Source organism: Lissotriton vulgaris, chromosome 2_1, assembly GCF_964263255.1.
Source record: "Lissotriton vulgaris chromosome 2_1, aLisVul1.2, whole genome shotgun sequence".
In the NCBI taxonomy this organism is placed as follows: domain Eukaryota; kingdom Metazoa; phylum Chordata; class Amphibia; order Caudata; family Salamandridae; genus Lissotriton; species Lissotriton vulgaris.
In genome coordinates, this window is record NC_141687.1 from 456,880,161 (window position 1) to 456,899,738 (window position 19,578).

At 45.8% G+C, this 19,578-nt stretch overlaps 1 protein-coding gene across 1 annotated transcript in view; it reads right to left on the reverse strand.

Annotated features, from left to right (window-relative positions):
• Positions 1 to 258: 258 nt before the first annotated feature.
• LOC147730589 (uncharacterized) overlaps positions 259 to 19,578 on the reverse strand; it is a 254,656-nt gene continuing 235,336 nt past the window's right edge. The window contains exons 5-6 of the mRNA XM_086958609.1: positions 3,841 to 4,112; positions 259 to 3,093 (exon numbers count right to left, since the gene is read on the reverse strand). Coding sequence (XP_086814735.1) covers positions 2,789 to 3,093; positions 3,841 to 3,925 — 390 coding nt within the window. The 5' untranslated portion in view covers positions 3,926 to 4,112 and the 3' untranslated portion in view covers positions 259 to 2,788. The remainder of the gene's footprint in view (positions 3,094 to 3,840; positions 4,113 to 19,578) is intronic.

Genomic DNA, 19,578 nt, shown 5'->3' on the forward strand with positions numbered 1-19,578 from the left:
CTCTGTGCTGACATGTAAAGAATCTAGCCAACATTTACAAACCATGAAAATGACAACTGCATTACAGGTGAAATTGACATCATAGACACCACAAGTATCAGTGTCATGAAGAACTGAAGTCCCTGTCTCCCCTGTAAAAAAAGAGTAGGCGAGCAAAGACATTGGCAATGTTGTAATGGCACACAGAGCATGGGTCACTGTCAACCATATACACACACTAAAATAACTTTATTCAGTAAGGACACTGACAAAACAGACAACAGGAGTAACAGTCTTTATTCACATATTGCACAGATAGGCACCAACAGTAGAGAAGAGCAAGGCACAAAATGCAGAGCATGTCCATGAGAAGCTGCATAGGCAAAGTCACAACAGGAAGGCCAGTGGCCAGTTCAGGGAGCACAGCATATCCATGAGAATCTGCACAGGCAAGTGCAAAACAGCAAGGCCTGTGGCCAGTCCAGGGTGCAGAGTGAGTACATGAGAGGCTGCATAGACAAGGGCAAAACAGGAAGGCCACTGTTCAAAGCAAAGAGCAGAGCGAGTACCTTAGAGGCTGCACAGGGAATAGTCCAACACAGCAAAGAGCAACAAGGCCAGTGTCCAGGGCAAAGTGCAGAGCAAGTACATGAGAGGCTGCACAGGCAAGGTCAAAACAGGAAGGCCTGTGTCCAGGGCAAAGTGCAGAGCGAGTACATGAGAGGCTGCACAGGGAATAGTCCAACACAGCAAAGAGAAACAAGGCCATTATACAGGGCAAAGTGAGGAGCGAGTACATGATATGTTACACAGGCAAGGGCAAAACAGGAAGGCCAGTGTCCAGCGCAAAGTGCAGAGCGAGTACGTGAGAGGCTACACAGGCAAGGGCAAAACAGCAAGGCCAGTGTCCACGGCAGAGTACAGAGCGAGTATATGAGAGGCTCCACAGGGAATGTGTGTGACTGTACCTTTACATGATCAGCAACACAGACAGGGGGTAACAATGTGCAGTACAGGCCCACCTGTGTGAGAGACAGGTATGTGAGTGAGGGGGACTACCACTAAGACTTGGCTGTCAGGCGGACTGGGAGCTGGCTGTGTGTCAGCGACAGTAGGAGCACTTGACCAGGGAGAGAGAGGCCCAGCTGAGGTAGAGCTATCAGTGGCTTGGCAAGCCGGTGGGTTGCTTGGACCAGGTGGTGTAGTGGCACGTGGAGGTGGAGGGATGTATGACGTTACAACACATACTTTTAAAATGCATACCTTTACAACGCATTTTTTACAACGCAACATCCATTACAACGCATTCCATTTCAACGCATGCCATTACAATTAATTTTTTTTAACTACCTTTACAACGCATTCCATTACAACGCATACTACCTTTCCAAAGCATACCATTACAACGCATACCATTACATTGCATGTATGGTAAGTATTGGATAGTGTAGGGGTAAAAATTACTGTTCTAACTCCAGGGGGGTGCAACTGTAGGGTAAGTGTTGGATAGTGTAGGGTTAAAAATTACTTATCTAACTCCATTGGGTGCAACAGCAGGGTAAGTGTTGGATAGTGTAGGGGTTAAAATTACTATTCTAACTCCAGGGGGTACAACAGTAGGGTAAGTATTGGATAGTGTAAGGGTACTATGCATTGTGATGGTATGCGTTGTAATGGTATGCGTTGCAATGACTGCGTTGTAATGACATGGGTTGTAGTGGTATGCGTTGTAGTGTCATGCGTTGTAATGGTTGCGTTGTAATGGCATGCGTTGTAATGGATGTTGCGTTGTAAAAGTTTTGTTGTAATGGTAGTGCGTTGTAAAAGTTGCGTTGTAAAGGTTGTTTCCCGAGGTGGAGTCATGCTGACGTGAGACACAGTGTGGCTGGGAGATTGTGGAGGGGTGCCTTTCCACTTCTTGGGGATTCTAAATGGCTACCCTGTCTTGGGATTAATGTAAAGTGGTGTGGACACAACAGGCACACTCCCAAACAAAGCTGCATCAGGTACAGATGCTGGCACTCCCTCTGGGGACGTGCTGGATTGAGCGGAACGCTTCGCCTGGCTTCGCCTTTGACCCTCCATCCCCTGTTCGCCTTTGACCCTCCATCCCTTGTTTGCCCCTACAGTGCCCTCCTTCCCCTGCTTTACTGGGCTATGAATGGGAGTCCAGGTGGTGGGTGAATCTGCCTTGGAGCCCTTCTTAGGTGTACGCTTGCCATGCACCACCTCCTCAATGGACACAGAGACTGCATGCCTCTCTTTGCGAGATGCTTTAGGTACAGAAGAGTCCTTAGCTGGGGATGCCTCTGAGGCATGTGAGCCTGAGGTCTGCTTCTTTGCTTTTTGGGCCCTGCTGTTGCCTGACGGGCTTTTGTCTTTGTGCTCTGGAGTGGCATTGCTCTTCTGTGGGGATGGTGTCTGCGGGCGGGACCGCTTGGGTTGTTGCTGCTGTGTGCTGTGTGTGCTGTATCAGGACTTTGACGTCTGTGGACCGTGGTCACTATCGTCAGACGTGGCCACAACCTGGGGGTAGACAAAGGCCCCGGAGGTGGACTGGGAGAAAGGCCTGATGAAGGGCAGATGTTACTGTGGAGGACAAAGCCTGGACAGTATGGTGCAGCCCACTCACGTCTGAATGTATGCCCTCCATGAAAGCAAACACCGGGCCAATTTATTGTCATGGTCAATGAAGGCATTGAGGAGAGCTGTCGGGCCCAGACACAGCTGGTGCAAAGCTCAACAGACTCAGCACTAATGGCAGCAGGGGGACAGGGGCAGGGGTAGCGGTGCCAGGTGTGAAGGAAACTCATCCCTTCTTACTGGCCCGGACACTGGCAGCACCAGAGGAAGTGGCTGGGAGGGTGGGCACTGGCCGCTGTGTGGTTGAAGATGATGCAGAGTCCCCATTCCCTGTGCCAGCAAACATGGATTCATCCCTGTTGGCATCAGATGATGTGGTACTTTGCCTCTCAGGCTGATATTTCTCCTGCAGACTCCGATCCTCCTCTGAGGCGCTGGTGACATCTGTGTCACTGGGATCCTGTGCAGCTGTTGTGCTAGTTTCACCCCCACTGGTGTCCGTCTCCTGTCCCTCCGTGACCACAAGAGATTCTGCATGAGAGAGATGCAGGTCAGGTCAGTGGCAGCAACAGAACAAACCTATGCAAGCAATGTATTACAAAAGATGACCAACTCTACATGTTGCACACCACCTTCTGCAATCACAGTGTGGCAACTCACTACATAGACCCAAACAGTGCGTGGAAACCAGATTTTCAGTCATGATTGCGCCATGTGTAGGCCACACAGCACAACACCCTGCTTGTGGCTCTGATTAATCAGACACACAACTACTTTGCGCACACCTAGGGACATGATGGGGGCACACTACTTGTTGCCATTGACAGAGCTGGATGGAACACGAGGGGACAACACAGACACAGACTACAACATGACAGTCCTCAATGGCGAAGAGCCCATGCCAACCACCATATTTTACTTTGGGGCCCAAAGACTGGTGCACATTGTTGTCAGATGTCTAGGCCTCAACAATCTGGGTGCATGCAATGGACGCATTGATGAAGTCACACTCAGATTGGGAACACTGCTGTACCTTCCCAATGTGATTCCCCAGACTACCCCAATGCAGAAGAAACCTGAAGAGCACAACTCAGACTGCAATGGAAATGCACAGCATTCAAATTACCTTTGTAAGTATAGGTAGGGCAAATGCATGACACTGGCATCCAGCCCAGCAGCCACTACATGCCACTTCATCATACCACCAACATCACATAGGCCAGTGCCATTGCAGGCTCTGTACACATGCAGCCAAAGTCACAGTCCCCAAATACTCACCCCTGCCTTGCTGCTGATGCTCCTTCAAAGGTGCCTCCAGCTCAGGCTGAGTCACCGCTAAGGTGCGGCCCATTAATGGTGTCATGCTGCACCCGTGCCAACCACCCAGTGCGAGGAAGCAGCCTCAAGGTCATCTCTGCCAAGTTCTTTGCCAGCCGGCTGATGTCGTCCCACCTCTTGTGGCAGTGGGTGCGCTGTCGGTTAGAGACCCCCAGAGCTCGCACCTTTGCTGCAATAGCCCTCCACACAGCCTTACACTAGTGTACCTTGAGCTGCAGGCATGGGAGACAAGAGGGGGAAATGATCAGTGACAGTGTTATGTACCGACATCAAGCAAGATACAAACTCATTACAAATTCAATTATATGTCCATCAGAAACTAGGGTACATCTCACATGGGACATCTGCATGGGATAAGCTGATGTGAATGCATGCAGTTGTGAGGGTGAACACAGTCCCTGCACATCTCACACACATGCAGGATGCCAGTACTGAAACCCCTATGTGGCCTGCACACATCTCCAGTCTATTTGTTGGTAGAGCAACAAATACATCTCATATCAACCTGTGTCTGGGGGTGGGGGGGACTCACTGTGTCTAAGACTGCTCAGCACTCAAGGTCCCTGCCCTGTGAATCGATAACTATGTCATGGGTGTCGCATTGAGGGACATGGACTCACAAACAGAAATTCCTCAACACAATGCCGGTCGTGTGCAATCTACTAGGCTGAGATGGCGCATAGCTGGAGTGCAATGAGGAAAAAAATAGGAAATACACAGTAAGTGGAGTGATGTGTCCTTGTCTTTGTGGGCGGGCACTGTGCTGAGCATCTGGGCTCACACAGCCATTCAGCCAAGCGATCTGTTGTATTTGTTTCTTGATGTCTTGCCGGTTCTCGTGGGATGGAATGTTGACAGTAGAATCTACTTGGAGGTTCTGCGGTGACACGCCATTCCTGGAGAGGTGGTTGAGTTGACGGCAGGCAGGCATCCCCGTCCTGTTTGGAGAGCTTTAAATAAAATACAATTTCGCCTACCTACACGCCTCCTTTCCTTGTTACATTTTGGTGACAATCGCCTGTTCGCCCAAGCCTCCTTCTGCTCTCCATCAGCGGTGGGTGAATCCACGTCTTTGAAATGGCTACTACGTTCATCACGACGGACAACGGAACGTCCACTTCGTTTACCATGACGGATATTCAACCAGCGGCAATCACCCGACTTTTGCGAATCATAATTTACTAATTATGTGCAGTTGGTATATTAATCCTGTACGCAAATGTCATAATCTAACCAAAATCTGTGTGTATATGCTTTTTTTAAGTCTAATTGTGGCAGAAATGATGGAGTATGGTGAGTAAACCATGCTTATATCTGGCTAAATTGCTAGGAAATAACTAACAGGGTTACCTTAGAATGGGGGGAGGTAAACAGAAGGGCTATGCTTCAAAAATGTACGTTTAATTGTGTTTGTTTCTATAATAGTTCCCATTATGGCCCATGAGGCCAACAAAAAGATGGAGGGTTTCGAGACTCCGAGATTGTGATGATGTACGCATGCGCGACTGTGCTCAAGAGAAGTGCAAGCAGCCTGTGCCTGTACAGGGTGGGTCAAGGTCAACGTGGCCTGGACGTTCGAGCTAGTGCCAACAATTTGTATGTCCATATCGTGAGCATGGGAAAATTATCTTTTTGATTTTAACGATGACTTGGCGGAAATATGGACAAAGAGGAGATGAGGTTATGCTCATGCACCCCTTGATTCGACCAAAAAGAATGAATGAGGACCCTAAAAGTTTCGAATCTTAAATAGATAAGTTAGGGTGTCGTAATTTGACAATGGCCGGGTTAGCGCTTAGCTTTGCTACACGTTATTTCCCTTAACTTGGCCTTACTCAAAAACGCCATTTTGTATGTTACGGCGGCCATTTTGAGGAATGAGCGGCCTCGTGGTCAGCATGCCATTTAGTCCTTTGTCCGTGCCGCTGACCACTCGAGTTTGCCCAGCAACAGGCTATTTTTAGTAACGGTCAAGCCTGTACATGCGCAGTTCCCGCTGACCAGTCACCCCTCAGGAATGTTCCGCCAAAACTGACCAGTGGAGTTGTAACCCCTCCCACGAGTTGGCTGTGTTCCAAAAATGACCATATATGTATCTAAACTTTGTAACTTTGTACCGCCTACCCTTTTATTACCTGTAAATTGTATAAAAGAAGGACTCGCACCAACGTTCGGTGTGATACTTCTTGCATTGCCGAAGGGTGCTGTAGGAATGTACCACCACCCCATGGGGTCTTAATAAACTTGTCTTTTGTACTTTTCAGTTTCCGTGCCAACAGTTCTTTGGTATAAGTGCGTATTTCTGCGGCCTTGGGAACCCAATACCACAAATTGGCGACCACGAAGGGACTCATCGGCGACTCGGATGCCCGAAGGAGAGGTCGTGACGAAGGATTGGAAACTCGCCATGGACGCGTACGCTGCCACTGAGTGACCCGAGTCTTGGCACCCACTGTGTTTTCTTCCTTTCCTTCTGATCTGACCTTCCAGGTGGCGCCGGTCCCCGACTGAGATCCTGATCGTCTGCGTTGCTGTACAGTGCCCGTTTGGCTGATTCGATTAAAGACCTTGGCAGTTGGAATCTGGATATTTGAGATTGGGTAAGATTTGTGATCGGTAAGGTAGTCTACGGACGATTACTGAAGTTCTATGATTGTGACTACGATTTGAGTTAGCTAACAGTTTGACTTTGTGAACTTTGAATATATGTGTAGTGCACTCCACATAGGCAGGCATGTAGAGATGTTTCTCTAATTTTATTTGTACTCTGAACGGCACATTTGTGTGAAGTACTGTAAGTGCCATTTTTAGGGTATCACGCTTTCGTGGTACTTTTTGAACATGCCTGTTTTAAGCACACTCCGAGGGATGTGCTGTCTTGGAAATGGTACCACAATTAGGTTAGCAGAATCTCAGCCGGCTCCTCCAGAGGGAACTCCCAACCGTGAGATGTATGTTAAATTCGGCCTTCCCCCTATACTGTACAGTAAATTATGGCATAAATACACTAGAACTGATCCCGAGTTGCAATGGCCACTACATGGGTCGTTTGATTTGCGAAAGGTTCAGTTTGTGGAGCAATGTTTGTTTCAGCGCAGGTCTAGACAGAATATGTTTGATTGTGTGCGAATGTGGGAGAAAGCGGTGCGTGAACGTATGAAGCGTGAAGTTGCCTTGGCGGACAAAGAGCAGCGCAAGGCTGCTCGAGATAAAGCTTTACAGCTTGAGGAAAAGGAGGCGCAGGAAAAGAAAGAGAGGGAGGCACGGGAACGTAATTTGCAAACGACCGGTCAATTTCCTATTCGATGACCGCTTTATCCTGTCCTTAATAATGAAATTAATGATTTTTTGTTATTAGATCGATCTCCGCCTCCGTATGTTCAGCCTACGGCTCCGACTGAAGACTCTGGTGACGAAGAGCGGGATAAGACGGATAAGTCGAGTGTCAGGTTATCTGCGGAGAGAGCCGCGGATTTGCGTAGTTTTGCTAGAAAGCTAAATTTGAATCACGTAACTGTGCCTGAAGTTTTAGCTGAAAAGAATAAGTGGACAGAACGAGAATTGTTGTGTTTTTTGAATACCTTTACAGAGGAAGTTATTACTCGATTTCGTAAACATTCAGAGACCCTAGAACCTAAGGCTCTGTCAGTCCATCGTGAGAACTTGGATAAAGGTGTATTTGTCCTTACAGATGCCGATGAACTTTTCACGCGATTGCTCCAGCTACGGGATGAGGCGTCTAGATTGCGGGAAGAAGGAAAAAAAGCTAAGGAATCTGTGCCGGGGTCGATGGAGAAGTCCAAAGAGTTTTCTCTCCGGGGTTCAGATAAGAATTTTGAAGTGCATGTTATGCCTATGCGTGAAGCTGCACCTCTGTACGTTCCCCCTAAAGGGGACGGTACAGATGAAGATAAAACATCGGCAAATTCAAAGGGGTATTTTGTATATAAGTGGGTGTATACGCCGTGGAATAGAGCAGATGTTATGGCACTAAAAAATGCTTTACCCGATCTCCGTAAAAATCCAGCCGCTTTCTATGAAGGGGTGGAGGGGGCCATTTCCTCTTCTGTTATGACTCTTGTTGATATAGATCTCTTTTTTGGGTTAATTCTTCCGCCTGATAAGGAGGTCGATTCGTAAAACTAATGATCAAGCGATGCTTGGGGGAACTTGGAAAGAAATAAACCAGGCTGATTTAGACAGGGAACCTGCATGTAAACCATGTGATTTGATTTTAGAACTCCCAACGGCTATTTTGAACAAACTAAAAACGCTTGTTCCTTCTAAGAAGATCGATTGGACTATGTTAGCTTCGTGCAAACAAAAGCTAGATGAATCGGTATCAGATTTCTTTACACGTTTCGAAGAAGCGTTTCATGATTACAGTGGTCAATCGTTAACAGATGATACGGGTAGGCATCTGTTTGTTGATAAGTACGTGGCTAATCTCCTACCGGAGATTGCAAAGCGGTTAAAAACGAGTGAAAGTTCCTGGGCCACGGCGACCCCTGCGTCTTTGTTAACAATGGCTCAGTATTACGAGCGGCAGGAATTAGAGGCTAAGGAAAGTGCAGATAAGAAAACGAAGGAATTGAAAAGGAAGGTGATGTTGGCGCAGGTTCGCGGTGCGCAATCTAGAGGAAATGATAGAGGCAGGCGAGGAGGGGGTAATGCATCCTATGGTCGTACCGACATTGCTGAGGACCAATGTGCATATTGTAAAGAGTTTGGGCATTGGGCTGAAGATTGTCCGGTGCTTCGTGAGCAACGTAGTCAGCGTGGTCGAGGAGGTGGAAGGTCGAGGAATAATTATTCAGGAGCGAGAGGTGGAGGAACTGATCGTGCTAGGTTTGAAACGAGGGGTCGTGGTCAGGATGAACATAATACTTTTGATAGACGAAATCAATATCAGATCTCGGAGGGTGAGAATGTGGAGCATCAGGATTATGTGCATGCATAGGACTGCGTAGGATGGGGTACGGAATCAGTTGAAGTGCCAGTGGATCAAAGAGGTCCATATGTATCAGCGGGCATTTTGGGTTCTACTGATCAGTTTTTAGTTGACACAGGAGCTACTCGTAGTGCTTCATCCAAAAACTTGGTTCCAAGGGCTCCCCTGTCTGGCGAAACGATAACATGTATAGGGTTTGATGGCACACCCTCTCCTAGCCCATTATCACAACCCCTTGCACTTTGTATTGACAAATTTTTCAGTTTTTGTCCATTTTTGTTGTCACCTCACACTCCAGATAACATTATGGGCATTGATTTGCTCAAATATTTTCGAGCAACGATACGCTGCGCTCCTGAAGGAGTGCGGGTTATTTTGAATGACAATTACCCAGATTCAGACAGATTTTGTACAATAAAGGAAATAGAAGCATTAGCCTCTCTCCCTCATACGTTGTGGGCGACCTCAGATACGGATGTGGGACAGATGCTTATTCCGCCTATTCGAATTACTGTCAAGGAGGGAGTATCTTTGCCACGTGTACCACAGTATAAGATTTCTAGAGAAGGTGAAATTGCCCTGACGCACATTGTTCAGGATTTGATCATTGCAGGAGTAGTGGAGGAAGTTCCTTACAATGTCTGTAATAGTTCTATTCTCCCGATTCTTAAGAAAGACACTGACGACAAAGTCTATCGATTTATTATTGATTTGAGAGAAATTAACAAAATTGTCATCCCCCAATACCCAGTGGTGTCTGATATCACGACATTGCTTACATTGGTCCCTCCAACAGCGACGACCTTTTCTGTCATTGACCTTAAAAATGCATTATTTTCCATTCCCATCCATCCCGACAGCAGATACTTATTTGGTTTTACGTTAAATAATAAATCGTATAGATTTTGTTGTGTTCCTCAAGGTTACACAGAGAGTCCTAGCATCTATAGCCAGGCTTTAAAAAGACAGCTTGATTCTTTTGAACTGCAATCCGGAGTAGCCCTTATACAGTATGTTGATGACCTCCTGTTGGCTGCAGACACTTATGCACAATGTGAGGAGAGTACACTTGCTTTGCTGTCCTTTTTGGCTCAGAACAACCATAAAGTCTCTAAGAAAAAGCTACAATACTGTAGACCCAAGGTGACCTACCTCGGTCATCTTTTGTCTAAGGAGGGGCGTGCATTAACATCAGATCGAATTCAAGCGATTTTAGATACGCCAGTTCCCCGCACTCAGAGAGATGTACGCGCCTTCATAGGACTAACGTCCTTTTGTAGACAGTGGATCATGGGGTTTTCGCACATTATAAAACCTTTGTTAGCGTTACTGTCCAAAACTACACCAATGCCCCTTGAATGAACAGATGAATGTCAGAATGCTTTTGAACAGTTGAGACAGGCCCTTTGCTCTGCACCCGTGCTAGGTACACCAGATTATTCAAAGATTTTCACATTGTACGTGCACGAGAAAGATGGGTGTGCGTTATCAGTGTTAGTGCAAGCCCTCGGGGACAAGCAGAGGCCATGCGCGTACTTCTCTGCCATTCTTGATCCTGTAGCACGAGGGTTACCTGGGTGTTTTCGAGCAGTTGCAGCAACAGCAGTAGCAATACGGCAGAGTGAGGGAATAGTGTTATCGCACAAACTGTTGGTGCTAGTTCCCCATGCAGTAGATGCCCTGTTAAATCAAACAAAGACTCATTATCTTACGAGCGCACGTTTAACAGGATATGAGCTCACACTCTTGGCGCCACATATCACACTGAAAAGATGTGCTACCCTGAACCCTGCCACTTTATTGCCTTATCCGGTCGAGGAGGGTCAGAAGGAGAAACATCACGATTGTGTTTTCCTGACTGAGGAACAAACAAAGGGTCGTGTCGACTTACAGGATATGCCACTTCCAGATGTGGATGGGGAACTGTGGGTTGATGGATCGTGTTTGAGGCTGCCAGATGGCACGACTTCTGCAGCATATGCGATCACGACACTTAAGACAGTGGTAGAAACAGCACGAATACCACAGAAATCGGCTCAAGCAGCAGAGCTGATAGCCTTGACAAGAGCCTGCAAACTGAGTGCTGGCCTATGTGTGAACATCTACACAGACAGCCGGTACGCCTTTGGAGTAGCGCATGACTTCGGCCTACTCTGGAGAGAACGTGGGTTTTTGACTTCGCATGGAGTACACATTATGCACGGAGAACTAGTGCGTGATCTCCTAAACGCGTTGCTTTGCCCAAAGAAAGTAGCGATAATTAAATGCAGTGCACATAAAAAGGTCACTGACACAGTGGGACAAGGTAATGCTTTTGCAGACAGTATAGCAAGACAAACAGCTATGTCTCGAAATGACTCCCCCATCTATGTAGCGAAGTCGCAGGCCGAGCGATGGCATGATGCTAGAGCAGAGATACTAGACATCCAAAAATCCGCGACTGAAGCAGACCTAGTAACATGAGCAGCAGAAGGGGTACTGGATGACGAGGGTTGTTGGGGGAGTAAGGACATGGAGAGATGGAAATTGCCTGCAGCTTACTTGCAGGCGATGGTCCAGATGACACATGGGTTAGCACATGTGGGAGCCCTTGCAATTACTCGATTGTTAACACGAGTTTGGGAGCATCCTGAGATTGCCAATACTGCTAAGAGAGTAGTGCAGACCTGTTTGATATGTTTACAGCACAATCCTGCAAAAGGGACGCATACTCCGAAAGGAGGGTTCGTTCCACCTTCTGCACCATTCGAGGTACTTCAAATGGATTACATCCAGCTTGAGCGCTGCAATAATCTTAAGTATGTCTTAGTGGTGGTGTGTGCTTTTAGCAAATGGGTTGAGGCCTTCCCCACGAAAGATAATACAGCTTTGACAACGGCTAAGGTTTTGCTCAAAGAGTACTTCCCTCGATTTGGAGTTTGCAAATTTTTGTGGAGCGATAATGGTCCTCATTTTGTTGGGAAAATTGTGGAGTATGTGCTAAAAGGACTGGGGAGCCAGCAGAAGTTTCATGCTGTGTTTCACCCTCAGTCAGCAGGTCTTGTCGAGCGGTACAATGCCACGTTGAAACTAAAAGTGGCTAAGATTGTGGCGTCCACGTCATTGAAGTGGCCGGATGCCCTACCGCTAGCATTACTCTCTCTTAGATCAGTGCCCCACTCTCGAACTGGCCTCACACCGTACGAAGTGGTGTTTGGAAGGCCCATGAACATATGGGGAGTTCCTAAGCCGCGATTGTTACATGATGTGCCTTGTATAATGATGAACGATTATTTGGCACGATTAACAAATGATTTGCTTTCTATTCACCAACAGGTTCGAGAAGCGCTCCCTGACAATTCCATTGGAGAGGCACATAGTCTCCGTCCTGGGGACTATGTGATGGTGAAATCATTTGAGAGGGTGAACAGCTTGGAACCGAGGTGGCGTGGCCCCGAGCAGGTCCTCTTGGCGACTCGAACGGCTGTGCGAGTGACCAACAGAAAGCGGTGGGTGCATTCAACTCACTGCCGCCGCGTCTCTCCGGACCTGGTGAATCCTACTGTGTTGTCTGACTAGAAAGAGATCTTGGATAAAGAAAAGAGCCCAGCTGTGACATCGGCCGAATCTGAGGGAGCCTTCCCGGACCACACTGTTTCTGGACGTCAGCGCTACGATCTGCGGCCAAGATAGGAAGAAGATTTTTTTTTTGTGCGAGACTGGTTGGTTACCGCTCTGGGGTTTGTGAAACGGAAGCCGGGAATCTCAAGGGTGGGGGATCAGTTCTGCCAAGAGTAGCGACACCCGTCTTGACCCCGGAGAAGAAAACAGCGGCTACCTCGGAGCTCAGCACCATATTTTTTATTTTTCTAGGTATATACATCTGAGACATTGTGAACTCTTTGAACTATGGCATCCTCTGCATCACAAGACAAGAGAATTCTTGGTGCTATCTTGTTCGTACTGACAATTGTGGTGATAGCAGTGATAGCCTGGGTAGTAGAACTTGTGGTGCCTGTACGAGAACATTTGCTGCCGACTACCCCAGCTTCATCTGAACATTTTCACTTCACCTTACCCTACCATGAAGAACGGCACCGACAGACTAACTTGAACAATAGCTTCATTCAAATTTTGCATCATACTCATAATATGGCGAACACTTCTAATTGCTGGGTGTGTGGGATGTTGCCTGGTCATCAGAAGAAAGAGGGCACCCCGCTCATCCCACTCCCGTTTTCCCACAACGGCTCCTGTAATGCCTGGTATACTCTTTTATTCACTCTACGATGGCCAACAAAAGGGGGGGTGCTTTTCCGTTTGAACAAGATATGTTATCATGACCGGGATGGTTATCCACGAGCTGAGGGTACTCGATTTGAATGGGAAGAGTACCGCCCCGATAATGTGTCTGCACCCCGAATTTACAGCAATCAAAGAAACATTAATATGTCTAGTTCACATGTCATTAATGTTATAAATACAAAGGCCGATCTCTGTATACGTAATAAAGGTACAATCCCGGTTGGAAAAAGTGAATGTAACACCACACTTACATTTGACAGTCCGAATGGCATATCATTTGTGGCATCCCGAAATACATACTTTATCTGTGGTAATAAAGGCTATCATCAGCTCCCTTTAGGATGGTTAGGCACATGCTATGTATCTTTTGTATTGCCCCCTGTATTCATTGCCCCACCAATGTATCACAATGACTATGTGCTCTACCACGACTTTGTGTTAAATCGAGTTAAACGTACTGTGGTCTTGGACGATATTGACCAGACCGATACTGCTTTACAGCAATATGTAGACTTTAATTTGGGATTGTTTTCTTTTGTGGGGGCTGCTTTGAACAGTCGGAAAATACGACGACTGACTCGTGTTGTCGAGGCTGTAGCTAATGACACTGCTATTGCACTAGGGAATATAACGGAAGAACTTCAAATTTCTAGAATTGTTACGCTCCAGAATCGTATGGTTCTTGATGTGGTTCTAGCTGATCGGGGGGAGGGCATGTAGAATCATCGGAAGTAGCTGCTGCGTTTACGTGCCAGATAATTCGCCATCTGTTTATGATGCAATTTCCAAACTTCACAAAATCGCTGCTGAAATACACCCGGACAATGGTACATGGACGCTCTTGGGGTGGTTCTGGTCAATGCTTAGCACTTGGGGCTGGAAGCTGCTGACGATTTTATGTATCATAGTTGGGATACTATTCTTTGTATGTTTATGTATACAATGTGGCCCTGCCTTATGTTCTATGTGTTTATCAGCTTGTATTCCATCTAGACGAGCTTTTGCCCAAAATGAATTGATGCTTCATAAAGAAGTAGCTCAAATAATGTTAATTGATATCGAAGATGAGTATCCTGACTACGTCCACTATGAAGTAGCTTCAGCTAAATGCTGAAAGGGTCGTCTGTCGTAATTTGACAATGGCCGGGTTAGCGCTTAGCTTTGCTACACGTTATTTCCCTTAACTTGGCCTTACTCGAAAACGCCATTTTGTATGTTACGGCGGCCATTTTCAGGAATGAGCGGCCTCGTGGTCAGCATGCCCTTTAGTCCTTTGTCCGTGCCGCTGACCACTCAAGTTTGCCCAGCAACAGGCTATTTTTAGTAACGGTCAAGCCTGTACATGCGCAGTTCCCGCTGACCAGTCACCCCTCAGGAATGTTCCGCCAAAACTGAGCAGTGGAGTTGTAACCCCTCCCACGAGTTGGCTGTGTTCCAAAAATGACCATATATGTATCTAAACTTTGTAACTTTGTACCGCCTACCCTTTTATTACCTGTAAATTGTATAAAAGAAGGACTCGCACCAACGTTCGGTGTGATACTTCTTGCATTGCCGAAGGGTGCTGTAGGAATGTACCACCACCCCATGGGGTCTTAATAAACTTGTCTTTTGTACTTTTCAGTTTCCGTGCCAACAGTTCTTTGGTATAAGTGGGTATTTCTGCGGAGCATGTAGGCCTTGGGAACCCAATACCACAAGGGAATAAGGGTATAAAAAAGGACGTTTGGAAGTAAGAAAAAAGCTTGCTTTTCGATTTTATTTTGCACCAAGATATGCTGTCGAATTGACGAACTTTTGCTATGGTGCAAAGACTTTGACATTTTTCTGAACTTTAACTTTTGAATGGGTGCGGAGTCCTGATGGGATGTGAACATCAAGAAAGAATAGAGAGGTGGTTTTTTGGAACTGTCTCGTCCTTGTTCTGATGTCCTGAAATCTTGGTAATATATTTTCATTTATTTTCTGAACTGTTATTCTAATAAATATAAATGTCTGAATTTAACTTCTCTTTCTCTCTAGGTTAATAAATGTTAAAATGGTTATTAAAATAGAGTGAATAAAAGTAAGGTCATGCTAGGAGATTTTAATCTCTAAATTAAAGATTAATTAAATGGAGAATTAAGCTGGTCTTGTTGTCCAATAGTTAACTTTTACTAGCGGATCCATTGACAATAATGTTGGGTTGTTTTAATGTTTCTTGAAAATAAAACCATGGTAACATCGATAAACTGCAGATGTATATAGTATATAAAATTTTAGTATAAAATAAGACACTCTGCTAAAATCCAGCGGCTCTCCTCTAGTCATCACCAATACTGGGAGCAGGGTGAATGTGTGTATAAATGACTCGCAGTGATATGGGCCCCACTGACGAGTAATGTGGGAATAGCTCTTAGGGAGTATGGTGAGTGCTTGCAGGTTTTGTCTGGAGCTGCGCTGGATCACACGCAACACAGGAGAGCCAGAGCGAGGCATAAGCGGCTATAAATTAGCCAAAAATAAAAATACCTGCTCTCTCTGAGTTCGCAAACCCGGATCGCCAAAGCATGCTCTCCCTAGAGACTAACCACCGACAAAGTCACAAAAGCCTCCGGCGACGTACAAAGCTCTACAGTCCAACGGCCATCTTACAGCCGGTTCCTAGCACCTCCTCACAGGACCCAATTGACTTTTTATTTATTTAGAAATGCATATCGTTTATCCAGGCCTAAATGTGATATTAGGGAGCTTCACATCAAATAAAAATCCAAGAGAATGGATACACTGGTATAGGGAAAGTTATTGAAGGTTCATAGCTAAGAGCATTGAGAGGAAACTGAGAATGTCTATAAGCAGAAACAAATAGCAGTGATGAGCTTATGGTAGTAGGAAGTGTTTTCATGAATAGCATTCGTAGACAGACAAGGAATAGAAAAGGAATTGTTTAAATAGATCCCTTTTTAGTTGTTAGTCTAAGGGTAAGGAAAGGTGTAGTCTTACTAAGATTACCTTGGAGGGAGGTCTATGCCACGGTTGCTGCACCCATGAAAGACTTCTTTCTCACTAGTCAGGTCTTGAATTTGGGGATTTTGAAGAACAAGGAGCCCTTGCTTCGTGAGCCTTTGGATGCATTTTAGTTTGTCAGAAGTTCGGATAGGTAACGTGGACTGTTGTCGTGTAGGGCCTTATACGGGATAATGTACTATTCGAAGCAAATACTAGGTTGAAGAGGGAGCCAGTGAAAGTTGGTGTAGTCACATTTCCTTTGAAATAAATTTAGCAACTGAGTGTGAGACTGCTTTGATAGGAGTCAAGTCTAAATGAGGGATTCTGGCCTTTAAGGTGTTCCAGAAGTCAAACCTGAGATGACAAGAGCATGTACTGCTGATTTTTGTAATCATGGGGAATTAGGTGTCTTATTTTCTTTAACATATGAAGATGGTAGTTTGCAGGTTAGGCAATCTTGTTAATGTGTAGGATGAATAAAAGAGCAGAGTCACTCATGAATGCCAGAGATTAGATCACAACCATTCAGATATACAAGGTTCAGGAGGGACAGATCAAGTTTCTTTGTAGAATAGCAGAAGAAATTCCATGTTATATTGTATGTGTAAGAAAGAAAATTGTCCTTCATTCAAAAGTAGAGCCATCAGGTTCTTAGGCTGTTATGAATGGTTCTTGTTTTAAGGCACAGCTGAGTGTCATTAGCGTAATATTTCAGTATACTCCCATGCCTCTCATGATCATGGCAAGTGACTCTATATAGATGTGAAAAAGAATTAGTGCAAAAAGGGAGCCCTGTGAGACCCCACAGTTTGCTTTTTAAAAAATCAAAACTGAGGTGTAGGCTTCACATTTTACAACAAGATATTGGCTCTCATTAGATGTCGGGCGGACCACTACCGACAGTCCGTCGTGGTGGTCCGCCCGACATCTAGGGCAGCAGTCCGACTGCTGGATTACGATACCAGCATTCAGAGCAAAGAAGGCGGGGGAAAAGACTGTTGAGCGGCAGTTGGACAATAAGCCCTTCAATGACGGAGGTGCCTGCACAGGAACCACCATGAAGATCGCGATGTCCATTTCTGACAGATTTTCATGGCGGTCCAACTGCCATGGAAAGGCTGTCGGAAAGGAAAAGTGGGGGCCCCTAGCAGAGCCCTCATCCCCTGTGGGCCACCGCTTTGTGGCCAAGGGGTGTCCATATGGTGTCCCCCAAACATCCATGCACCGTGTGCCAGACACCAAAAGGTGCTTGGCACACGGTGCATTGATGTTTAAAAACATCCCTTTTCTCCTGCGCTTGTGCTGTGGCCCTTTTTCGGGCTTCAGCACATGCCACAATAGCTAAAGTCTTGTTTCCGCCCGCCTACATGGCGGTCGTATCATAATATGGTGGGTGGGACCACCGAAAATCTGTCGGACAGTCCCAATCCCGCTGCGATGGAGGTCAGATGCTCGTCCAACTTCCATCGTGATAAGACCCATTGTCCTGAGAGGAGGTAGGAAAACTGCATTTTCTATGTTGTATATTGGTATGCTTGACTGCAGGGTGGCGACTGCCTTATTCTTTCTTTCATTTGCCTTGTCTTCCTCCATTCTGTCTCACACTGCTCCTACTCTCTGTTCCTGCACTCTCAAAGTAAATGTGTAAATAAATACTGGATAATGTGCACTCGTTGTTTCTCCTTGCACGTTACTGCTCCAGGCAGGCCAGTGGAGTAACACAAAATGAAGGGACTCCCCTGCAGAATGTGGCCAATGACACTCCTACAAGTCACAGACATTCATAATTCTGAGCCTGAATGGAGGTCTCTGAAGAGTGGTGTCCCTGCACGGCTCGATTGCAAGGGCCTGTGTTACACCAATAAGATTGGCACTCTTCACTTTGTGCATGTGAGCCTGAAATACAAATGCAAAAATGTATATTTAATGGTATTATTATGGCTGGATTGCTATTCACTACAAAGGCGACTGTCGTCTTTGGCGGAATCATTTTTATGACCATGTTCTGCAGCTGTTGTAAGTCTTAAATTGAGAACCTCACATTTCTACAGGATTCCCTTTATTATTGCCCTTGCCTAAAATTCGCATTGGTTTAGTATATCTGGAACCATCAATAACGCACAATATTTACTTTGTAAAAACAGTATACCATCAGGCTGGCTAGATTCACTTAAGTGCCTCTGCAAAAGCATCCAAGATGTGTTCAATGGAAGGAGATTAAAATTACTTATTAATCATTTCCACATTCAACATGCCTCCAGGCTAAATTATAATTTGCCTTTTCTGCAGAATTAGTGATCCAGAGACGAAAACCTCAAGCTTCTGTAACCCACACAAAATTCCAGTGATGGTGCTAGAGATTACAATGGCGCTACTGTTTAGCACGGCTTCCATTCCTCTCTCAGTTTGTACAGCCGCACTTTTTCAATAAGAAATGCTTACAGTGCAGAACCAGAAGCATACTATGAAGTCATAAACCACAAACAACTTATCAAATCTGCTCTTTTTTGTTCTCTTGTGTCCAATGATAATATTGTGGAGGGCAAGCAACCTTCCTTATTCTTCAATGTCACAGTGCTTGAGAGTGAGAAACAGTAAGAGAAAGAGGGTAAGCTCCTTGAATCAGACAATTCAATTTGCCCTTTTTATTTAATGAATATTTTGGCGCTTCCATTATCCGGAAGTTAAAGATCTCACTTTTCATCTAGAAATCCACTTTCTAATGCCCAAGCAGTTCTACAGTGGTCAAAGTACTAGACGCCAAAGAGGGACTGAGAAAGGGAATGTAGGCGTGAGACGAACAAGTGTTCATGGGTGCATTCAAAGATTAAGCCACACAAAGAAGGCTTTTATAAATTGACTCTGGGAAGAACAGCAGGAGAAGGAACTGACAATGAGTATCACAATGGCACCTCAAAGGATTCACCAGGAAATCGCCTTGCAATTTATGAAGAATATAGGGGCATATTAGCAAGGACAAGATCGCCGCTTTAGCACGACTTTTTCCCGCTAAAGCGGCGATATTTTAATCGCCCTATCAGCAAGCTGTCGCTAACAGCAGTTAGCGACAGCTTTAAGGCGATAGCGACCGGTTTGGGGCCCGCTTTGCATGTCAGCGATATTTATCGCTAATGACATGCAAAGTGGGCGTACCCAAACTGTTAGCGACTGAAAGCAGTCGCTAACACAGCTATCGCCTATTAGCAATGCAGGCTTAACGATAAAAAACATTGCGCTAAGCTAATAGCTAATAGCATGTTTTCTCGTCTAACATATCCAGCGACAGGCAGCAATAAAAAAACACGCGCTAAGCACGTTTTGCGGTAAATATAGCAATTCCTTGCTAATATGCCCCTCAGTGACTAATAGAGGACTGAGCAGAGCAACTTACAACATGCCCCATGCAAAGCAAATATCCAGAACAACAGCAAAGCAAGACATTTTATTTTAATAGA